Below are 23,053 nucleotides of genomic sequence, written 5' to 3' on the forward strand. Positions count from 1 at the left end.
ACCCCAGTCTCAAGCCACACCCTGCCAAGGCCCAGGTCACACCACAGACTCAGTGGAAGAAAAGGGAGGGGTTTTATTTTCAAGCGTCTAAGGATTTACAAACAAGGATGTTTCATTTTAAAAAGGGAAGGGGCAATACTGGCAGTCTGAGAAGGGACTGTGGGCTGATGGGCTGGGCCAGGCCGCCCCAGGCCCGTGCCTGCCTGCTCTGCCCTCTGCCTGGTTGAGGATGGCTGGTGACTGGAGACAGAGGGGAGGGGGGAACATGGGACAGGTAGGGGGGAGAGGCTCCCCCAGAACTCCCACTTAACACCGAAGGGGAGGGGGGCAGGCAGACACACACTCACAAAACAAAGTTAAATAAAAATAAACTTGGGCAGCAGGCCTTGGGCCTTTACTGGCCCTGGGACCAGCCACTTGACCTTCTAGCTACCGGCAAGGCCCCCTGGGGCTGGGACCCACAAGGGAGGGTAGAGTCAGGACTGTGGGCACCCGACCCTGCCCCCATCCCCTCACAAAGGGGACTGGGGAAAGAGAGGTGGCTGTACCCCGGGGACGGGGATTGGGGGAGCAGAGAGAAGACAGTGGAGTACTTTTTAAACATGCGGCCTTTTGTGACTATTAAGAGTAACAAGAGTCGATAGGCTAGAGGTTACAGTGATGCTTATGCTAAGACTAGACTGCGCCAGCTACGTCCAGCGAGGTTCCTCACCTTTGGCGTTGGTTGCTTTTTGTGTTTTTTTGTTTGTTTTGTTTTGTTATTTTGTTTAGTTATCCACTTGATTTGCATGCATCACCAACAAAAAGGAAACACACCCCCTCCTGCTCTGGCTGCTGCAGAGGGCTGGGGGGAGGGGGCACCGTGGCCCAGCCTCTAGGGAGGCTGGGGACTGGCCAGCTCTGGGGGAGTTGAGGGGCACTCAGGGGCACTGTGAAGGCGTGGCTGCCTTCACATGCCCAGCCCTCAGCCTGCCTTACCTCTGTCCCTGTCACACTTCCTCAAAACCCCACATCCACTCCCTGTACCCTTGATTCTGACTCCCTGGGCCCCGTGGCCCCCATCCCTCCTCCCTGCCACACCCATATTGCTGCCTTCCACCACACCCCACACACAACTTCCCTGAAGACCACCTGGTGTGGCCGCGGCCCTGTGGGCTCCCTCCACACCCCGAGATCAACTCACCGCCCCCGCCCCTAAGCTGTGGCCAGTCTCCAGCCCTGAGGGAGGAGCCCCCACCCCCAGTGCCCACCTTTGGGACTAGTCTCCCCAGGCTAGGCTGAGGGAGGCACAGTGGCCCAGGCCCCAATGGCCCGGCCCCCCGGTGCCCACAGGTGGTTGGGGGCTCCACCACAAGCAGCTAAACATGACTTTGGTAAAAGTTTCTGAAGGTACCGACAAACCCCATAAGAACAAGCTCTTCTTCCTCCCCCCACCCCCCCAATACCCCCCCAAGTACAATAAAATACAATAAACTCCAAAAAGGACCCCCTGAGATCAAAGAGAGAGAAGGAGCAGCTGGGTGTGCTGCAGTCACAATGCCCAGCCTGCCTTCCTGGGGCGAGGACACCAGCTGAGGGATTCGTCCCTCGCCACAGACCTAAGTGGACCCAGGGGTCCCATCGGGGGTGGCAGAGCCCAGGTATGGGCCAGGAGAGAGGCAGAGGCAGGGAGGGAGATGGGGAAAACCAGAGGCACTGAGGGAGGTGACAGAGGGAAATGAAGACAGGGAGCATGTGCGCCAGAGAGGCAAAGGGGACAGCATGGGGCAAGTGTGGGAAGGTACAGGACAGGCGACTCTCTCCTGGCCCCTGGGGGCCACCCCAGCCCAGAGGTTATGACTGAATAAATAGCGAGTCTGCTCGTGGCCTGCTGTCTTCCGTTCACAGTGTCTGTCGGGGGGGACGCATACAGCTGACCCCAGGACTGGAAGGGCTAGTCTGGTGGGCCCATCTGTCCACGGCTGCTGGGCAGGGAGTCAGGGGTGGGTTGGCGTCCCCTAATTTCTGTCCTCAGCCCTTGGCGGCCGTCCAGGTCCCAGGTCTCCCCTGATGGGCAGCTGGGTGGCCGGGTAGGGAAGGGGGGCCTGTGGCCATGTCCCCGGCCCCCCAGTGGGCATGGCCGCCGCCACGCGGCTACCTGAAGAAGGGCAGGTGATGCTGGCTCAGGACTCCGCTAGTCCGCGGTGACTCGGTCTTTGCCATGACATCCTTGAACCAGGACGCCACGTCCACCTCCAGCGTCTCATAGCGCTTGATGAAGCTATGTTCCTGTGGGGCCCAAGGGGGGAGCTTAGGACAAGGGCAGCTTCCTGGCTGGCCTCGCCCAGGCCCTGGGTGTCCAAATGGGCAGGGGAACGGAGCAACGCTGGGGCAGGGCAGGAGGGGCCCCAGGTACTCACAAGTAGCTTATTGTACTTTGGTCTCTTTCTGTGATCTTTAGTAAGGCTGGAAACAGAGAAGGGAAGGGAGGGAAGTGAGAGCCTGGAGGGGGGCTCAGCTGACCTACCAGCTGAGCCAGGGGTCTTCAAGAGCCGCAGGAAGGAGCTGCTGCGTCCTCCTGGCCCTGTGCTGCCAGCTGGGACACCACAGACAACCCGAGGCCTGCACCCACCTGGGACGGGGCCTAAACCAGGTTGAGGTGCCCATGGAAGGGGGGGGCTCCCCCAAGGGAGAATCCAACATGGACTCCTGTCTGCACAATTCTGCTTGTTGGTGCAGGACACTCAGAGCCCCCTTCCCTGGGACCCCTCTGCTGGTTTACAACCTTCTGAGGCGGAGCCCCAGGCCACCTGGCCAAATGCCCTCAGGGCCAGATCCAAACCCAACTCGTGACTCCCAGGGCTCTGGCTCCAGCTCCTACCTGCAGCCCCGGCCCTGAGCCCTTCTGGTCCCATCGGGGGGCAGGGCCTCTCAATCCCCATCCGGCCCCGAACCTCCCCTGCTGCCTTGAGCTGGGGGCCACACCTGACCTGCCTGCCTCCTGGAGTGGAGGGCCGGGGCAAGGGCTCCTCACCAGTCTTTGACGAAGGACTGAAAGTCCCCCGAGAAGTCCATGTGACCAGGCAGGAGCGGGGGCTCTTCCTGCAGGACCTTGGTGAGGACCTCAAAGTCTGTCTTGCAGTTCTTGTATGGAAACTGTCCTGTCGCCAGCTCCACCTGGGGAGACATGGGCTGGAGTGGCCAGGAGCCTGTCCTCCTCGCTGCCCTCCCACACCCTGAGAACAGGTCACCCCAGCCCTCAGAAAACCCCCCAACTCACCAGGGAAATGCCCAGGCTCCACACGTCCGCCCGGATGTCATAGTCTGGCTTGGTGGGGTCCGGGGGATCAATGCGCTCAGGCTGCGGGGTGGGGACAGCGGGAGGGGAGGATGAACCCATGGCCGGGTGGGTGTGCTGCCCGGGCCTCCACGCCCACCTGCTGGCTGGGCCCCCACTTACTGCCATGTAGGCGGCGCAGCCCGCACTGCGAGTTTTAGCTTTGGAGTCGACAAGGCGGCCGCTGATGCCAAAGTCACAGAGCTTGATCTGGCCCCGCTCATCCAGCAGGATGTTGGAGGGCTTGACGTCCCGGTGGATCACGCCGTGCTTCTCCTTCAGGTAGTAGAGCGCTTTCACGATCTGCAGCAAGGAGAGGGAAGTGCACCATGTGGGGGGACAGAGCCTGGGGGCCGCCTGCCTGGCCCAGTCCGCCTGGCCACTTACCGCCACAGTCATTTTGCCCAGGATCCGCTCAGGGATGGGACCCTGCATCCGCTTCTTCAGCTTCTCGGCACACGTGCCCATGAGCTCCATGGCAATGAAGACGTCCGTCTGCAGGGGCAGCAGGCGCAGTGTGGGGCGGCCACACCCTCCTGCCCAACCCAGACAGGCTCCGGTTCCCAGGACAGGGGACAGGGCTCCCTGGGGAAGCCACAGAGGGCGGGGGGCTCACGTTAGTGATGAAGGTTCCAAAGCACTGCACGATGTAGGGGCAGTCGTGGCTCTTGAGCACGACGTCCAGGTCCATGAGGATCCGTTTGTTCTCGTCCTTATTCCCCGAGCGCCGCATTTGCTGCATGGGAGGAGGGGGCTCAGCGTCAGAGCTGAGGGGCTCGGGGCCACCCGGGTAGGGCGGGGCCTCACCTTCACAGCGATGACGTGGCCTGTCTTCCGGAAGCGCATCTTCCACACCTGGCCGCAGGTGCCACTGCCCATCTCCCCCAGGTTCTCCAGGTCATTGATTTCTGCCTGGTAGCGCTGGTGAGGAGAGCCAGAGATGGGGGTCTGCCTGGCCACTGCCTCCCATAGACCTAGACCTGCTGTGTCCCGCCTACCCCTCCCCGGGAGGCAGGGGCAGTACCTGGCCCCCGATGGTCAGGTAGCCTGTCTGCTTCATGATCTCCTGCAGCTTCTGGTCAATTTCGATGCTGGGGGAACAAAGGGTGTGGGTGGAGGGGGGGTCCTGACCAACCTAAGGCCACCCCAGCCCCTAACACGCAGGGGTTCCCACAGGTTCCGCCACCTTCTCCTTAGGGCCGGCCCTCAGCTCCCCACAATGACCCCTCACAGGCCAGCTGGCCCCACTCCGAAAGCTCACCTCTCCATGCTGCGGGGTGTGAACAAGGTGGATGGGAGCCCCAGCATGTGGCGGGGCCGGGCAGGGGGCGTGGGGTGCTGCGGGGAGCTCTCGGAGGACGGTGAGCGGCTGCCGCCATCATTGGCCAGCGGGAGCTGCAGGGCTGGGGGGGATGAGAGTCAGGGGCGGGGAGGGGGTCAGCGCCCAGCAGTCTCTGCCTTCGGGGACTGGGGACTTTGGTCTTTTCCTCCCGACACCCTCAGGTAGGCTGGCACAGACCCCCCCACCCCCCGCAACTGGTGGTTGGGAGGAGCTGAAGTCTCCCTTCCCAACCCCGGATCACTCTCAGGGTGCCTCTCCCATCCTCCTGCCCTGGAAGGAGATGGAGTGGGGATGGCTGGGAATGACGGTCCCCAGAGGCCGAGGGTTTGTCCCCAAGTCTATGCTGACAGAAACAAGACCCAAAGGCTGATGGCATCCCAGCCAGGCAGCCTCCCTGCGGGGTTCCTTTCCTCCCCCACCTCTGCCCAGGACACAGGCCCAGGGCTACAGTGTCCACGCTGAGGACTCTGTAAGGACTGCCTGCGAGGCTCAGCCTGGGCTCTGGTCCTGTGGGCAACACTGAACTTGGCTGCCCAACAGGAGTGAGGCGGACCACACTGGGGAGACAGTGGGCAAGGGACCCAGGCTTCTAGCTGCTCCACGTTCTGTTCCAGGGTCAGGGAAGGCCACCCTCTGGCCAGCAGGCTCATCTGTGAGCCTCCCAGCCCAACCTGCAGAGCTGGGGCCAACTGGGACAGGGACAGGATCCCAGGCTGGGCCTGTGTCCTGTGGGTGATGGGTTCTGGCTGGCACAGCCCCTCCAGGACTGACAGGATTTGAAGGAGGTTCTGGGCCAGGCAGGGGATTGGTTCTTTCCAGCAGCCTGCATGCGGACGGCTTGGGCATGCTGCAGGCAGGCAGGCAGGCAGCAGGCAGGCAGCGAACACCCCAGGACGGGCAGGCAGCGTTAGGGGATGAGAGGGCAGGAGAGAGACAGACAGACGGGGGCCAAGACTGGGGCCCAGCTGCTCAGAGGAGGCACTGCAGAGACAGGCCAGAGAGAAGCCCAGACAGGAGAGCAGGTTCCCTGAGGGACTGGGAGCCTCCCTTGGCTGGCCTGGCAACAGAGTAGAGGAGCAGAAGTCGGTATGGCCTCCAGAGGAGACAGATGATCCTCCACTGAACCCTCATACCCAGAGTCTCTGGCACGCCAGAAGGGGGTCCCTGACACGCCAGAAGGGGGTGCCTGGCTGGGGAAGGCACTGGCTAGAAGCGCCCTCCCAGGTTTACCTTCCCACGGAGAGCACCTTTTCCTCCCCCAGTTTTGCAGGCACCTGGTAACATGGGCCCAGTGACTGATGGGTAGACCAACAGGTATGCTTGAGTTGCTGGCAGCCAGGCACTTTCCTTGCCCTGCTGGCCCAGGACCCTGACCCCAGCCTGAGTGAGGGGGCAGGTATATGACCCTGGCCTGCAGGTCTAGAAGGAGTACGAGTCTTGCTAGGGCCTGGCAGGAGTAGAGGAAGAGCTCTGGGGACCCCGGGGACACAGTTGGACCCAGCACCCTCACCTCCATGCCCCCTCCCACCCCAAACTTTATAACGTCTCTACACCTCTGCCCTGCTGTGGCCAGAATCAGTACTAAGCCCTCTCTCTGTAGCTCAACAACCTCACCTTGTACTCCCCCTGAACCTGGACTCTCTTGAGATACTGCCAGGTTCTCCCTGGGCGGGGGGCATCTGAGCCCCTTTTCTGTCCTGCACCAGCAGCTCTCTGGGGCAAGGAACCACACCCCTACCCCCTCCACACTTCGGTGTCCTGTGGGTGCCCTCCCTTGAACAGGCCACTGGGCCTCTTGAGAGCTGCCCCAGAGCCCAGGAAAGGGCTGCAGGGGTACAGAGGTTTCCAGCCAGCCCCCCAAACTGAAGCATGGTGGGGATTTGAGGGGAGCAGGTGGGGGAGGGTGGAGATACACAAAGGCCCAGAGAGATCACTGAGGAGGTAATGGGCCATATAGTAGATCAGGCGGTCAGAGGGAAAGCATGAAGATGAATGAGAGAGAGAGAGAGAGAGAGAGAGAGAGAGAGAGAGAGAGACAGAGAGACAGAGAGACAGAGACAGACAGAGACAGAGAGAGAGAATGAGAGAGAGATATGAACGAATGAATAAATGAATGAATGAATGAGAGAAAACAAGAGGACATGGGGGCTGTCAGGAGCCACAGCTGTACCAGGCTGTCAGTCAGCAGAGGTGCACGCGCACACACACACAGGCATGGCACTAACCCCCATACACATGCAGATGGGCAGATGATACACCACGAAGCCCCCAACACCATCTTACACATACACACACACACACACACAATTACACACACTCAACTGCCCAACCTATCCCACTTACACACAAGGACCAACATGACCAGACAGACCCCCAGCCCAGTCTCTCATACACCACCCGACCCAACGCATGGGCACATCCCACATACACCCACTCCAGCCAGACCCGCTGGCACCTGTACTCAGGCCTTGGCAGGGCTGTACATGCTCCCCGCACCTCCCACAAGACTGCTCAAACACCACCTTCCCCAGAGGCTTCCCCCACAGTCCCCCTATAGAACCCCCAAGCCTGCTCTCCTCTGTCTTTCCCCAATACTTGTCGCCTTCTCCAGTTCTCCCGTCAGGATGCGCTCACTGTTCTCACCCCCTCCAACCCCTAGTGGGGCAACAGCTGCACAGAGGGACTTGGTCGGTTCTGTTCACTGCTGATTCCGAGCCTAGAACAGGTACAGCACCCAGGGGCCAAGACATGTTCCCTGAATTACTGAAATGGATGCACAGGCACAGCCAACCTGCTGGCCCCCCTTTCTCTCCCTCTCACTTCTACACACGCACGCACGCACACACACACACATGCATGACCCCCTCATAGGTGACAGACTCCCAGTCAGTGAGGGAGCCCAGGTCCTCCACCAGGGGTCCAAACCTGCACCCAAGAGGCAGGGAGGAGAGAGGACATAGGAAGAGGCCAGGTGGGCCTGATGTTGACCATAGGGAAAGAGAAAGTGAGGGAGTGAAAGGGACAGTGAGTGAGGAGATGCGCACGCACGGGCGCTCACACACACAGAGCACGGGGTGGGGGGGGGTAGGGGGATGGCATTCTGCGGCTAGGGCAGCGGTTAGGTCAATGGTGCAGATGTCCAAGCGGCGATGATAAAAAGGCTGGTACCTGCTCGTTGGGACGGGGCAGGAGCAGGGCTTAGAGTGATCACAATAACTGGATGGGGAAAAGGAAGAAAAAAAACAACACCACGATAAATCACAACAGAAACAACCGATTTGTCCAAAAGAAAAGAAATCAAATCATAACGAGGAGGAGGGGGAGGCACGAGGCACCAAACTGCAGAGATGGGTAGAAACCGACAGATGGGAGGACTGGCAGGATGGGATGGAGCTGACGCTGACACACACAGATGCCTGGAGGGGGCTCCTCAGGGGCCTGCCCGCCTTGGGTCTTGCCGTGCCTTGCTCTGCACCTGGGACAGCCACCCCTGTAGGGCACCCCACGCCCTGTACCCAGCGCTGTCTTGTCCATGCTGGAGCTGGGAGGTGGGGGTGGCACTGCAGAGCTTAGTAGAAACCCTCCAGTCCTGGCTGGGTTCCTACCCCAGGGAGTGTCCAACGCCAGCATTACCACCTTGGGGCTTTCTCTGTGCCCCCAAAAGACCCCCTCAGTGAGGCACCCACACTGACCCACGTCAGAAGAGAGATGGGGAGTGGACCCTACACACAGATGGCGGGGGGCAGGTAAGGCTATGATGGTCAGGCTAGGTGAGTAGGGGGTGGTTGGGGAGTACCCAGATACAGGGATGTCTTCCCCCTCCTGTCAGGATGACCCCACAGTTGCTACATAAAGTGTCATGGGGATGCTGTTCTTCAAGTCTGTGGGCTGCGTGAAATCTGATGCCCTCCAGCTGAGAGGAGTTCGGGTCTGTGGGACATAACAAGGATCCTAGATGTGGTCATAGTGAGCCCAGGGGGGTCAGCTCTTGATTCCAGATGACAAGATGACAGGAAGGTAGGTGCTGAGATAGTGGAATTAGAGGGGAGGCGTATGTGTGCTGGGATGCTAGATACCACCATATGGGCCTCAGGTGTCCTCAGGCTAGGTGGGTAGGGGTATGTGGCGAAAAGGAAGTTACCTGAGCCCAAATGACAAAGTCTCCAGGTTGGGGGCTGGGTGTTTTTGAGGGGCCAGCCACATTCACAAAGATGGTGGCAGTGAAACTAATGAGGGCATGAGGGGGCCTGGTACATGTGAGTAGAATGTGTGCCGGAGCGGTGCTGCTGAGCTCAATGACAAGAGCGCACTTCGGAGAAGGGATCACCAGACACAGTCACAGGGAGTGGGAGAATCATCTTGGTCAGAGGGATAAGGGGGGTTATGTGTGCTCAAGTGACCTGAGGTGTCCACCGGACAAGTGTGAGTGAACCATCCCTTGAACCCGGATGACAAAGACCCAGGCGTGGAGTGGGGGTAGGTAGGGACCTCTTGACACAGTCACCGAGATAACGGGAGCCGAACCATCGGGTCAAAAAGGATGTGTATGTGTTTGCGGAGGACGTGGATTTGGTCACGGCCGATTGGATTGGGTAGGGGGTGCACGGCTCACAGTAGGTGGCAGAGACTCCGAGGATCACGATGATGGGGGCGGGTCATCAGGTGGGGTCCTCGCCTGGAGCCAGGTAACTAGCTTCCCAGGCCCCGTAAGGGGGAATCACCCAGGCCGGGTGAGAGCCGCCCGGGAGCTTGCCAGCACCCCGCCCCCCGGGTTACCGTGACCCTCGCGCCGCGCGACGACAGCGGGGAGCGGGGGAACGGACCGGAGAAGCAAGAGCGCCCCGGAAGCGGGGGCGGGGCCTGGTGGGGGCGGGGCTTCCCGCGGCGAGCGCCCCGCCCCACCCGCCCCCTCCCCCATGCCGCCGTGCTTACTGGGCCTGGGCCGCTGGGGGCTGATATCCAGGTTGAGGTCGATCCTCCGCCGGGCCTCGCGGTTCTCTTGCTTCAGCTTTGCTTCCAGGCGGGACAGCTTCTGCTCCAGGGAGGACGCCGCCATCTTCCCCGCCGCCGCCGCCGCCGCCGCCGCGCACCGCCCGGCCGCCCGTCAGTCCGGCAGACAAACACCGCACTGCGCCTGCGCCCGGATGACCCCGCCGAGCCGCCGTTTCGCCCCGCACAGCGCATGCCCATGGTGCGCACCCGCCCTTTCCCTCGTGCGAACCTTCGCGCGTGCGTGCCTCGTCCCAGCCAGAGGGATGACACCACCTAGAGTTAGCGGTTGGCAACGTGCAACGTCTCTGCCGTGATGCGCACGCGCGAGTTTCCCGAACTCTGTGGTGAACGGCGCTGTGTGGAAACTACAATCACCGTTCTGCAGAGAGCGGTGGGCGGGGAAAGGCGGACAAGCTTAGAGAGGAGCTCTCGCGCCTGGCGTCTGCTGCGCATGCGCATGCTCGGCGGCTCGTTCTTGGGGAGTTGTGGAGGTTGGTCACCTCAGCCTTCTTTTTGCTCTTCCTGACTGGCCCTTTTTTGGCACCCACGCCCTCTCAGAACTGCCTTTCTCCCCTCGGACATGCTCCATTAGGATCCGTGTTATGCTTAATTGTTGCCTCCTCACCGTAATTAGGCACCCTTTCCATTTCAGCAAGCTCAGGGTTAGCCAAGGACAAGTGAGAGAGGCAGGGTAGGTCTAGAGCTACTGTCCACCGGCATGACCTCTGACCTCGGCGACGGGGCCAACGTCAATGCTGGAGAGTTCCAGGTCAGACTGGCGTGGGACAGTGTCAGACTTTCCCTATCTGCCCTGCCCCCAGAATGTGACGCAGCTCCTGGACAATGCAAAAGACTGGCCCTGGGGTTAGGCGGCAATGCCTGGTGTCCCTGTAGCCTAAATATTCCTTTGGTCTGAAGGGTGCTGGGAAAATGTCCCCATCTGGAATCCTGGGTCCATGGAAAGCAGCTTGCCTCTGCTCTTGGGTGCCAGGCGGAAGATTGCACTTTGCAGATACCTTGGAGGGGGCCAAGCCCAGGTCCGGTTCAGGCAGTCTGTGCCTAGTGCCCTGCCCACTCCTGGTCCACCTGAGGGGGTCCCTCTGATGATGACTTACGGGTGGAGCAGATACAAAAGTATGGAATCAGGAGGATTACACGGAAGGTACAAGGGGTTCCCCAGGAAAAACCTAGACAGAAGATGCCACCTAATTTTTCCTGATTAGCCGAGGTCTCCTCCTTACCTCCTTCTCAGCCCCCTTCTGTGCCTCTGACCCAGGACAGAGACTCATACCCTTGATTGTGGCACATGTCACCACTTGCCTGTAAGTGGTCTGGTGAAATGGAAAGCGTAGCGACAGGTGTGGACATGAGATCGGAATGAAAGTTCTGGTAATTAGGACTGTTTATTAAGCACCCACTGACACATGCCTCCTCACACAGGGAACATTCCAAAGACAAAGTCCCTGCCTCTCCTCAGAGCAGTGTGCCCTCCACAGCAGGTGTTCTTAACTTGGTGTCTGCCATCCTTAGGACATCCATCAATAGCCCTCTCGGGGAGCTGGGGGAATCTGTTGACTACCTGAAGTTGTTTGCAGAATTGTGCATGGATGTGTACACGAGCATTTTCCTGAAGAAGGAGCTGCCCAGCTATCATCAGATTCTCGAAAGGCCTAGGGACCTAAAAAGGGTTCAGAATCCCTGCTATACATATCCAGATATCTCCCAACATACAGGCCTAGGACCACCTTTGTCAGAATTACCTGGAATGCTTATTTACAGGCAAGTTCCTGGCCTCCCGCCAAAGCTTCTGAGTCAGTCTTTCAGGGGTGGGGCCTGGGATGTTTGTTTTGGAAATGTTGATTTTGATGCATAGCCAAATAAGAGGCCCATGTTTCTGAGTTCACGTGTCCATGGGAATCAATTTAGAAATAAGGGATTAGGGGCCGGCCCGGTGGCTCAGGCGGTTAGAGCTCCACGCTCCTAACTCTGAAGGCTGCTGGTTCGATTCCCACGTGAGCCAGTGGGCTCTCAACCACAAGGTTGCCAGTTCAATTCCTCGAGTCCCGGGAGGGATGGTGGGCTCTGCCCCCTGCAACTAAGATTGAACACGGCACCTTGAGCTGAGCTGCCGCTGAGCTCCCGGATGGCTCAGTTGGTTGGAGCGCGTCCTCTCAACCACAAGGTTGCCAGTTCGATAAAAAAAAAGAAAGAAAGAAAGAAATAAGGGATTAACATCAAAGTGAGGGCAGTGTGCACTGGCCCCTTGTGTCTGTATCCCCTCCTTGGGGTGGGGGAAAGATTGAAATTTTATTGGGATGTGTCTTCACCCCTCTTGTTGTACTGATTGAGCTAGAATGTCCAGGGGAAGGGCAGCAGTCTGGCCCAGGGCTGGGGGCAGGCCAGCCAGTCAAAGACAGGTGTGGTTTTGGTCTGAGAATTCCATGACTTCGTTAATCCCTCCATGACATTCTATCCCAAATCCACAGACTCCCGTTTCCCCAGACAAACCAGTCCCAGGATCTTGCCTGGGCCCCACAGACTGACATGTCTGCTCCTCTCCTGGCCTGGGCCCACCTGGCCACCTCCCTTGAAGACATTGGTAGATGTGGGGACGGAAATATCCGGAAGGCCTCTACCTCAACATGCCCCTCCCTGGCTTTACTCCTCCTCCATCTTCTCCCGAACCTCTGCTGGCAAGCCTTCATAAAGAGTGTCCTCCACCAGGAGGCCCGCCTTCTTGAGCCCCCTACAGTTGCCCAGTTCTTCCGGCAGTGTCTCCAACCGGTTGCCGTTGAGCTCCAGGTGGCTGAGGGCACTGAGGGCCCCCACCTGGGGTGACAGATACCTCAGGTGGTTATAGCCCAGGAGCAACGTCCGCAGCTTGGCACAGAAGAAGAGCTCGTCGGGCAGGTCGTCCAGCGCATTGTAGGAGAGAGCCAGGTGCTGCAGGTTCTGGAGGAGACCCAGCTCCGGCGGCAGGGAGTGCAGCCCGTTGTGGGAGACGTCCAACAGGCGGAGGCCGGAGCACATGCCCAGCTGGCTGGGCAGCGTCTCCAGCTTGTTGTGGCTGAGGTAGAGCTGCTCGAGGACCCGGAGCTTACGCACATGCTCGGGGACATAGGCAATCTGGTTGTGCCATAGCCTGAGTGTGACCAGCTTGCGACAGTGCTGGAAGCTGAGGATCTCCTCAATGGACCGCAGGTGGTTGTCCTTGAGGTCAAGTTCCTGTAGCGCACCCAGGCTGAAGACAGCGTGGGGGATGCGCTCCAGCCCACAGGCCACCAGCTCCAGCTCCCGCAGCACCGCTAGCTTCTTGAGGCTGTTCAGTGCCAGCAGGCGGGCCCCGTCATTGTGCAGGCTAAGACGCTGCAGGTGGCCGGCCACGTCAGTCACACTGGCTGGGACCTTGCCGGCATTGCTCCGCAGAGACAGCACCTTGAGCTGCTTCAGCTCCCGGAGGCTCTCGAGGGCGGCCGCCCGAGCCAGCTCTGGAGGAAACAGCCCCTCAAGGTGCAGCTCCTCCAGGCCGCGCAGCCCGAACACCCAGAGGGGCACCTCACGGAGCTCCTCGCACTTGACACGGATGACCTTCAAGCGGTCCCGCAGGAAGATCTGTGAGGAGAAGGGCAGCCTGGCAGGCGAGTGGAGCAGGCTGAGCTCCTGCAGGTGCACGAGCTGCGACAGGCCCGGAGGGAATGTGATATCACTGATGGCCTCCAGCCGGAGCGCCTCCACCTCGCTGAGCTCGAAGACGGTGTCAGGCAGTCCTGGAAGCATGCAGAGGGCCAGCTCCAGCCGGCCCTTGGCGTTGCGCTGCAACTTCTGCCGAAGCTTCTCGGGCGTCCACTCGTGGTTGAGGTTGAGCTGCTTCAGACGGCTCTCGCTGACCTCGGAGAGGAAGACGGCAAAGCGCTTGGAGTAGAGCGGGTCGTACTGGTCGATGAGGTGCAGCATGAAGGCAAAGTCATTCTTGACGTCGGGGATGTCACCCATGCCAGTCTCCTCCCGCACGGAACGGAAGGAGTACTCCTTGAGGGGCCGGTGGAAAAGCCAGTAGAGTGTATAGAGGCAAGTGACCCCGTATACACACACGAATGAGATGTAGCAGAAAGCCAGCTTGGAGAAGAGGTGGGCCTTGGTGTGGTTGCAGCAGAAGCTGGCATAGCCTGTGAACCTGGAGGTCTCCACCGTGCAGGTCACCACGAAGCTGATCTTCTCTACATAGATGAGGTTGTAGACCAGGATGGCAATGAACTTGCAGACTTTGAGCACCATCTGCCGGATGTACATGGTGTATAAAATGTCCCCCTCTTCCACATGCACACGGAACTTCTTGACCTTCTCAAACAGGGCTTTGGCCTGCTCGCCCTCCTTCTTGTCCAACAGAGTGACGGCTGGTGGCTCAGTCACCACCTTCTCAGGCTCTGCCAGCACCTTTTCCTTCTCACCCTCCCCTGCCTTCCCTGGCCCTGCCTGGGCTTCCACGGTTGCTGTTGCCCGTCCAGCAGCATGGCCCTTACGGTTCTCCCCGGAGACCTCGGAAAGGGCCCGTGTGGTCCACGGTGAGTCGAAACATTTGCCTAGGATGGAGGTGAAGTGCTCGATCTTGGAGCTGGTGCCAGGGAACTTGAACCAGAAGCTGGTGCAGACCATGAAGATGAGTGTGTGAATGACAACCAGGTAGGGGAAGTACTTGGGGTACCAGTGGAGGGCCTCCTCGTAGCAGAGCTGGTTAATGAAGCTGTACTGCTGTAGGTCCAGGTTGTTCCTGAGGCCGTTCACCTCCTGGAGACCCCCCATCTGCTCGGAGACCCCCTGCAGCAGCAGTTGCTGACACGGGGCCTCTGACAAGTTCTCCCGGGGTTCATGACTGGGCAGACAGATGATCTTGTCCTGTGTCACCTGGGGATGGGGGGATTGGGAGAGAAGTAGGCTGAGGTGGAAAGCCCCAATCTATCCCCCGCTAGCTGTGACTTTGGAAGAATCACTAAACCTGAGCATCGGTCTTTGAAAAAGAGTTGGGTTGAATTGTGCCCCCCCAAAAAAAGATGTTGTAGTCCTAACCCCCAATACCTGTGAATGTGACCGTTTTTGGAAATAGTCTTTGCAGAGCAGATGTAATCACGTTAAGATGGGGTCATTAGGGCAGGCCCTAAACCAATATGACGGTGTCCTTTTAAAAAGGTAAAATCTGAATACACACACACACACACACACACACACACACACACACCAAGGGAAGATGCTGTGAAGATAGAGGGAGAACATCATCTATAAACCAGTGAATGCCTGAGGCCACCAGAATCTAGGAGAGTGGCATGGAACAGATTCTCCCTGACAACCCTGGGAAGGAACCAACTCTGTCAAAACTTTGATTTCAGACTTGTAGTCCAGAACTGTAATACAATAAATTTCTGTTCCAGCCACCCAGTTTGTGATACTTTGTTATGGCAGCCTTAGCAAACTAATAAAGTAACTGCAGTTCTTTCTAGGTTCCAGGGACGAAACTTAGTGTTATAAAAGTACGGACTACCATAGCTATGCGCAGAACTCTGGTGCTGCTGCCAGTGGAGGCGGGAATGGGAAGGTCAGGATTGGTCTGCGAGTATAGGAATCTCTGGTTTCCTCTTCCTTGGGTATAACAGGAAGACTTCCGGAATTCCCAGGCCCCGCCGCTATACCACGCCCTCTGAAGCCCGTCCCTCCAGCAAAGCCCCACCCCTATGTGGGCCCCGCCTCTCCTGCCCCCTGCAGGTCCCGCCCCTGTTCCCCACTTACCTGGAGGGTGCAACCGAAGACCCCGATCATGAGCATAGCCACCGTGAGGTATTCAGCCAGCACATCCCACCAGGGTTTGAGCAACTTGAAGGCTGGCTGCTGCTCGGAGAACTGCTTGAACTCAGCCACTGGAATCATCCTGCCTATGGGAGAGGAAAAGGCGGGGTGCAGAGATTCTCAGGCAGAGAGCCTGGTGGTGGGCCCCCTAGGAGCCCGATACAAGCCTCTGCTCTGGATCCGCGTTCTGTCCTGCCCAAATCTGGCGGAACCCAGGAACTGTGTGTCCCCTTCCCCTCTCCCCCAGATCTCACCTCCTTCCTGGAGCCAAGCAAGTACTGTTTACACCACTTCTGCTCCCCAGGACCTCTACTCCGGTTTGAAGCTGCCTGCCCTCTCAGAGCTCAGGAGGGGCTGTCCACAGGGCCGCTGTCCTCTCGCTAGCCCATGTGACCATCTCGCTTCTTCCAGAACCCCAGCATCTCCTCCCACCCTTGACACACGTGGAGCCTGAAACACTCCTTCTCTAATCTCTTGACTCCAGACACCCAATGTCCCGGTGTCCAGTCCTGGCTCTTTCCCACTGGACAAGAGGACGTCCCAACGCTCAGGACTTCCGGCGAGGCCCGCCACCCCCTTGAGGGGAGCTTGGGGCACCACCTCCAACCTCCAACCGGAAAAGCCGGCTGGAGCCTGGCTCTGGTTACAGGCCCCAGGGGCAGGGAGTGGCAAAACTGAAGGCGGGTCAGCCCTGGGGGTGTGTGTGATTAGGACACCTAGGTTTCTAGAGGGGCTAGTGTCCAGAATCAGAGGCAGAAAACAGGTACCTGGGCCCAGGGGCAAGGGGGTGCCAGGGTGGGCGAGGCTGTGGCAGAGGATCAAGAAATGAAACACTCAGGAAGAAAGCCAGGGTGACACCTACAAGTGGGACAGGACTGGGCTGCCAGGCTCCTGGGCGGCCGGCCCACTGTCTGTCCCTGGGTTTCATTTTAGACCAAGGTATCATTATTCCAGATACAGATGCCAGGCGCAAGTCGCACAGGGGTGTGGCCTCTAGCTGGGACCCAGAGCCTCTCTCTTCTCTCCCGGAGGCTGGAGGTGGAAGGAGAGAGAGGTAGAAAGGCCCCCACTGCCTCTGAGGAGGCTCCTAGGCATTTATGGTCCCCAATCTGCAGCCCTCATTTTCTCCCAAAGGGTTCCTGGAGCCTGCTGTCATCCTGATAGCCTGTCCCTGGGTGCAGGCTGGGCAAGGAAGGGAGCATCTGGGCTGCCAGCCGGTCCTCCAGCCCTCCCTCCACCCATCTCCGGGGGAGAAACTGACCCCTGTCCCACAGCTCAGCCAATCACTCTGACACCTCCACAGCTCCCTTTTTGGTCCCTTCGTCCTTTGAAAGCTTTGGTGTGACTCCTGGGTGAGGACTACGTAGGAGTGGATGGGGATACAGGATGCAGGTGCCACCCACTTAATCCCATCATAGGCTCCCACCTCTGTACCAGGATGGAGATGGGCTCACAAGTGGCGGGCACACACCTGCCCACACCCAAGCTTCAGGGCCCCTGACTCAGGCCCTGACTCACCCAGCACCAGGAACACGTAAGGAGGTGCACAGAGAACACAAGATCCTTCACGCAATGTCCCAACTGTCATGCTCAGTTTTATACCATCCTAAACAAAAAACTGAAAGAAAATGCCCCAGTGCATCCCCGTCAATCTGTCACCAGGGAATCAGATAGAAACATACCCAGGGTATCTCAACAGCCCCCAGTGACTGAAAGTACATTGCAGCCTCCAAAAGGGACACCTGGGGTGATTCTGAAGTGTGCACATTAGTGCATGTGGGCATAAACACGCTGAGCTGAGGAGGCACCCAGGATCAGGGAGCCACCACACACTTGTCCAGCCCCAGTCACCCACTGTTGCCCCTGCCCTGCAAGGGACACTGTCAGCTATTTAACCTAAGAACAGTAGCTCTGGGGGCTGCAGCAGAAATGCCACACAGAGTCAGGGGCTAACTTACTGCCTGAGTCCCTGTCACCCTCCAGGACCCATCTCATTATGGTGCAAGCTCCGCTACCTGCCAGCCCAGGTCCACAAAGGCAAGAAGGCAGAGAGCCCCAAGGTCCCCAACAGATGGCCCAGTGGCTCACATGGAACAAGGTGCATACACAACACCATCAGAGGCAGACACGGGGGGTTATCATTATGTGTCTCCATGACTCAAACTCGATTATTAGAACCTGCCATTAAGATTCCGCAGACACAAGGCTGGCCCCCCCTTTGTCTGAGCAGAGCTAGTGGGAGGATCCGGAGAAAAGGACTTTCGAGATGGGGAAGGGCCCCAAGAAAAACAACAATGGAGATGCACTGCAACTTAAAGCCACCAGACGCTTTCAATGCCTCATTTTATCCCAACTCAGTGAGTGTGGGGACACTTTTTTCCAGACTCAAAGAGAGAGAAGTAACTTGCTCAAGGTCTCACGCTACAAATGGCATTTGAGGAGCGACCCCTAAATCCCATCTGTCTGATTGCATCCACTCTGTTTCATCTAGGGAGAAAATTTCTCACTGAGACCAGCATCTTTGCCAAAAGAACCTCAGTGGAGGGTTCCAACAGAGGGGAGCTGAAGGAATGGCAGCTCTGCATGCCAGGCTGGGGTGGGGGGCAGAATCCCCGCCAGTCTAGGACCAGGTGTATGCCCCCTACCTAGCCCTAGCTCCGCCCATCCATGCCTGACCCTTGCTCCTCCTCTCTCAGGCCTTCCGCAAGCCCCCAGCTTACCTCCAAACACATGGTGGAGGAGGATGTTCCTGCTCTGGTCCCTGTCACCACCCACAGCCCACGCTAAGGGGCAAGGCAGACACAGTGGCAGTTGTCAGCCCTGGAACAGGCCTTGGAGAGCATATTGTCCAAACTTCGACTTTTACACAAGGGAGAAACTGAGACCTGGGTGGGGGAGGATGGTCCCTTCAAAGCAGATCTTGGCAGAGGCCCCTTGCCTGGGGACTCCCAGCCTAGTACTTTTCCAAGCTGCCCTGTCAGGATTTGGGGGTCTGTGGAATCTTGAGGTTCAAAGTCCCAGAGGGGGCAACTGGTGAGACCCCCAAGTGGTAGTTCTGAGGCCTTGAGGGGTTTCAGAGATGAGTTGTCTCTTTTCTCAGCCGCCAAGGAGAGGGGAACATGATCAAGACCCCTGGGGTCGCCCCCAGCCTGTTCGTCTTCAATCGGTCCTTGGCCAGGCGTACCTGGGCCTCTGAACAGCGCCCGTAGCCTGGCCAGGGCCTACCCTCTTTCTGCCCCCACCCCCTCCCCAGCTCCCCTGTGCCCCTGACGGTGGCGGCAGGCTCAGGCCACAGTGCCAGCCAGCACCTGGGGTGGTCCTCCCGTGGGCCCGACCCTTACGCCGCCATCCAGTCCCCAGGGGCGGAGAGCCACCTACTCACCGCTCGGGGCGGACGCTGGGCCCAACTCCTGGGTCCCTGTAAGCGGAGCGGTCGGGGCTCCGGCGGAGTTAGTTCCCGGGCCAGCCTGGGTGAGTCAGGGCGGGCGGGACAGGAGCCGGGAGCCGCCCCACCCGCCCCGCCCACCTGACGTCTCGGCTCTGCCTCCCTCAGGGCGCTCCCAGGTGGCCCCCCGACTCCTGGCGCCCGGGGATCCATGGAGGAGGGCGACCCCAAATCCTGGTCTTCCCGAGGTGAGCCAGGGCCCGGCCCCAGGCGCAGGAGCCTTGAACTCCGGGCTCGGCTGCCCTGGGGCGGAAACTGGACTGGTACATACTGAAGGGGTCTGAGGCACTGCGCACCCAAAGTCAGCCTGCAACACCCTTCTGGGAATCAGGCTGTATAGACTCGGTTAGGAAGTGTGGAAGGCCTCCTCCTGCCCCCACCCCAAGGTGCAGCCACCTGGTTTTGAGGAACGTGCAACTTAGGTCCAAGGGAGAGGGAGGGGGCTTCCCTGACCACCCACCCAGGAAAGCCAACAAGGGAGGTGGGGTGGGGGGATAAGGGGTAGGGCGTGGAGGGGGCGTGCTCGCCTGTCTGACTCTGCCCAGCCTTGAGGCTGGCTTTCCACCGGGGGAAGATGGGAGTTAGCTGCTCCCAGGTCCTTAGGTGGGGGTGGGTGGGTGCAGAGGCCAGAGGGGCCCTGGGTGCTGGGGCTAGAGTCCAGTCTGGGAGGCTGGCTTCTAGAAAGGATGATTCTGCCTCTCCACCCTACTCTTCTCCCTCGTGCTCACACTTTCCTCCCTACCCAGGGAGGCTTGCACTCGGTCTTAGACTAGCCAATGGACCGATTCAGCCCACAGGTCTGTGTGAATGAACCTTGATCTGCTTTGTCTGCAAAACAAAGAAGAGGATTTAGACTAGAGTGGGAGAGTGAGACCCCTCCCCCACTTGGCCCCAGAGTTCACCAGATCAGCAACCTCCTGAGACCTGAAACCTTGAAGGTTGGAACTCCCTAAACTTAGGTTCCTCTGTGAAACCCTGCAATGGGTGCTACCCTCTAGAACTCAACCTATGTAAAGTCCTGGGTTATCCTCTCCTTCAATGGCCTCTTCTTGCCTCCAGAGAAGCTCCTTGGTTTCCATGCCCTGAGGTTTGTTTCCAGCTTGGTTTTGGAATGAGCATCCAGCTTGGCTCCCTTGTGCAAGAGTCTGAGGTCACTGGGCTGGAAGCCTCATTAGCCCCAGACACGGGTCCCTTCTGTTCCCTGCTGTGTCCCCAGCACTTGAAATGGTGCCAGACACACAGTTGTGGGCATTCAGTTAATGATGGGTGGATGATTGAGGTGTTATCTTAATTGTGGATTTTCTGGTTGCAGACCCTGAGACAAAGAATTGGATGCAAATAGTTTATCTGGAAGGTGATCCCCGCTAGCACTAATGGTGGGGCAGTGGGGAGATGAGACTGGGAAGGGAAGGGAGCAGCAAGCCTTAAGGAGGGTACATCAATAAGGATGAATGAGAAGGATGAAGGTTGCTACTGTGGGCAACTGGGGCTCCATTCTTCTGAGGAGCTCTGGGCAATGGTGGAAGGCATACCTCCTCGGTTGTCGCACCCAAGGGACGAGGGAGTTACAATATTGATGCACAGGTCCTCTCTGTCTTGGCTGAGGGTTGCTCTGGAGAAGGGGGATGTAGGGGTGCTACCTCCCTGGCACTTCTGACTTTCCCTGCACGTGGGGACTGTGGGTGTTCAGGTTATACAGAGGGGGCGTGCTGCTGCAGTACAGACACTTGAGTGGAATGCCTAGGTCATAAGACACACATACTCGCAATGCTTTCCAGTTGTTCTTCAGGAAGGCTGCCCTCTTTACGTTCCCATTGGTAATGTGTGGGTTTTCCCACATGGATAATACCCAGCCTTTAAAAAAAATTGTGGGAAAATACATATAACATAGAATTTACCATCTTAGAGGCTGTTGGTTAGCTCAGTTGGTTAGAGCGCAGTGCTCTTAACAACAAAGTTGCCAGTTCAATCCCTGTATGGGCCACTGTGAGCTGCGCCCTCCACAACTACATTGAAACAATTACTTGACTTGGAGCTCATGAGTTCTGGAAAAAACACACTTAAAAAAAACACAGAATTTACCATCTTAACCATTTTCTTTCTTTCTTTTTTCTTTTCCCAAGTCAAGTTGTTGTCTTTTCAATCTTAGTTGCGGAGGGCACAGCTCAGCTCTAGGTCCAGTTGCCATTGCTAGTTGCAGGGGGCGGAGCCCACTATCCCTTGTGGGAGTCGAGGAATCGAACTGGCAACCTTGTGGTTGAGAGCCCACTGGCCCATGTGGAAATCGAACCAGCAGCCTTCGGAGTTAGGAGCATGGAGCTCCACCCTCCTGAGCCACAGGGCCGACCCTCTTAACCATTTTTAAGTGTACAACCCAGTGGCATTAAGTGCATTCACAATGTTGTGGAACCACCCCCACCATCCATCTCCAGAACTTCCTCCTCTTCCCAAACTCACACTCTGTCCCCATTAAACACTAACTCCTCTCCCCAGCCCCTGGCCCCATCATCTACTTCCTGTCTCTATGAATCTGACTCCTCTAGGGACCTTATATAAGGGGAATCACACAGTATTTGTCCACCTGTGTCTGGCTTTTTTCACTGAGCATCATGTCCTCAAGGTTCGTCCATGTTGTAGCAGGTGTCAGACTTTCCTTCTTTATTAAGGCTGAATAATCTTCCATTGTATGGATGGACCACATTGTGTTTATCCACTCACCCATCGATGGGCACTTGAGTTGTTTCTACCTTTCGGCCATTGTGGATAATGCTGCTGTGAACATGGGTGTGTAAATCTCTTGGAGTACCTGCTTTCAATTCTTTTGGGTGGTATTGCTGGTTTATGTAGTTCTCTGTTAATTTTTTGAGGACTCTCCATACCGTCTTTCACATTTTTACATTCCCACCAACAGTATACAAGTTTTTCCATTTCTCCACATTTTCACCAACACTTGTAATTAATAGCCAGCTTCTAAGGTTTTGTGACCCTCAGATAGTTAGCTAGCTGCATAACAAATTACCTCCAAATCTAGCAGCTTGAAACAACAAGCATTCATTATCTCACCCAGTTTCTGAGGGTCAGGAATCTGAGAGTGACTACAATGGGTGGTCCAACAGTCTCCCTCCCTCACCGGCCCCCAGAAACCACTGATTTGCTTTCTGTCATTATAGATTAGCTTGCATTTTCCAGAATGTTCCATAAATGGAATCATACAATGAAGGCTGTGTGTGTGTGTGTGTGTGTGTGTGTGTGTGTTTCTGTGTGTGTGTCTTTTTTGTTCAGCAGAATGTTTTTGAGATGTGTCCCTGTTTTGGGTGCCTTGGTAGCTTGTTGCTTCTATTGCTGAGGAGTATTCCATTGCAGGGTATGTTTGGTTTGTGCAATTCATCCCCCTGGTGGTGGACCAAATTTGAGGAATGTTCTCATGTGAGGGTAGTGTCCAGATCTCAATGAAATTCAGGATGGGTTCAATTAAGTCTTGGAGGGACACTTGCACCATAGAAAACAGGAGAGCAGGCCTCTGGGCAGCAGATATGACTCAGGAGGGCACTGCTGGTGGATGGGTAGGCGAGGAGGCAGGGGCACCAGGCAGCTGTCATGCCAGAGGGGCTCACACAGGTGACCTTCAGTAGACCTGGGAAGGAGGGGAGGCCTAGAATGACCCAATATGGAGGGGAGTGCCCTGGTGGGCTGAGGAGCATTTCTCCCAGGCTGGAGGGAGGGTTCATGGAAATGATGGGTTCTGAAGATCGCTCCCACTGCTCAAAGCAGGGTATTTAGTTCTAACCCTGGCTTCTCTCTCTTTCTTCCATTCGCTGAATCTCAACTGTGGCACAACTACTGAATCAAGAAAATCCAAACCCCTGCTTCCGGCCACACCTGAGTGTTCTGGGCCGGTTCCAGGCTACTAATCATCAATGTTGTGGCTGGACCAGCCCTGGTGGTTATTATGATTGTAAGATACCTTACAGGACCTGGAAATTACATAGCACACCTGGGGCCATACAGTGTGGTTATGGGAGGATGGGGGACAGAGGAGGCGAGAGGGAGAGAAAAAAAGAATGAAAGTGACCTGGGGTTTTGCTTTTGTTGGAGTAGAGTGTGGGAGCCTAGGGTTTTGTGA

At 57.6% G+C, this 23,053-nt stretch overlaps 2 protein-coding genes across 4 annotated transcripts; both read right to left on the minus strand.

Moving 5' to 3' along the window:
- Positions 1 to 53: 53 nt before the first annotated feature.
- Positions 54 to 9,935, minus strand: MAP2K7 (mitogen-activated protein kinase kinase 7). Of its 2 annotated transcripts, XM_019711938.3 has the most exons (12): positions 9,591 to 9,935; positions 7,827 to 7,874; positions 4,578 to 4,719; positions 4,341 to 4,407; positions 4,124 to 4,237; positions 3,933 to 4,052; positions 3,704 to 3,811; positions 3,440 to 3,619; positions 3,260 to 3,340; positions 3,014 to 3,156; positions 2,400 to 2,445; positions 54 to 2,268 (listed from the first exon to the last, which is right to left on the minus strand). In XM_019711938.3, exons 1-12 carry the CDS (start codon positions 9,712 to 9,714, stop codon positions 2,134 to 2,136), a joined length of 1,308 nt encoding a protein of 435 aa, XP_019567497.1. In that variant the 5' UTR covers positions 9,715 to 9,935; the 3' UTR covers positions 54 to 2,133. The 2 variants fall into 2 exon arrangements, with proteins under 2 accessions (XP_019567497.1, XP_019567498.1); XM_019711939.3 differs by lacking the exon at positions 7,827 to 7,874 and having other exon boundaries at positions 9,591 to 9,927.
- Positions 9,936 to 11,037: 1,102 nt separating this feature from the next.
- On the minus strand, positions 11,038 to 18,999 carry LRRC8E (leucine rich repeat containing 8 VRAC subunit E). Of its 2 annotated transcripts, none has more exons than XM_019711905.3 (3): positions 18,868 to 18,999; positions 15,429 to 15,571; positions 11,038 to 14,552 (listed from the first exon to the last, which is right to left on the minus strand). In XM_019711905.3, exons 2-3 carry the CDS (start codon positions 15,564 to 15,566, stop codon positions 12,309 to 12,311), a joined length of 2,382 nt encoding a protein of 793 aa, XP_019567464.2. In that variant the 5' UTR covers positions 15,567 to 15,571; positions 18,868 to 18,999; the 3' UTR covers positions 11,038 to 12,308. The 2 variants fall into 2 exon arrangements, with proteins under 2 accessions (XP_019567464.2, XP_019567465.2); XM_019711906.3 differs by lacking the exon at positions 18,868 to 18,999 and adding an exon at positions 15,740 to 18,669 and having other exon boundaries at positions 11,128 to 14,552.
- Between the last annotated feature and the right edge of the window lie 4,054 nt (positions 19,000 to 23,053).

Source organism: Rhinolophus sinicus, chromosome 15, assembly GCF_057876585.1.
Source record: "Rhinolophus sinicus isolate RSI-liver-muscle chromosome 15, RSI-T2T, whole genome shotgun sequence".
NCBI classification, from domain to species: Eukaryota; Metazoa; Chordata; class Mammalia; order Chiroptera; family Rhinolophidae; genus Rhinolophus; species Rhinolophus sinicus.

Coding starts and splice junctions, on each gene's coding strand:
- MAP2K7 (XM_019711938.3), bottom strand. CDS start 9,714: ATGGCGGCGTCCTCCCTGGAGCAGAAGCTGTCCCGCCTGGAAGCAAAG. Junction 3,620..3,703: donor TGGGCAAAATGACTGTGGCG/GTAAGTGGCCAG, acceptor TCCTTGCTGCAG/ATCGTGAAAGCGCTCTACTA. Junction 2,269..2,399: donor CAAAGTACAATAAGCTACTT/GTGAGTACCTGG, acceptor TGGGCCCCACAG/GAACATAGCTTCATCAAGCG.
- LRRC8E (XM_019711905.3), bottom strand. CDS start 15,566: ATGATTCCAGTGGCTGAGTTCAAGCAGTTCTCCGAGCAGCAGCCAGCC. Junction 14,553..15,428: donor TCTTCGGTTGCACCCTCCAG/GTAAGTGGGGAA, acceptor CCCCATCCCCAG/GTGACACAGGACAAGATCAT.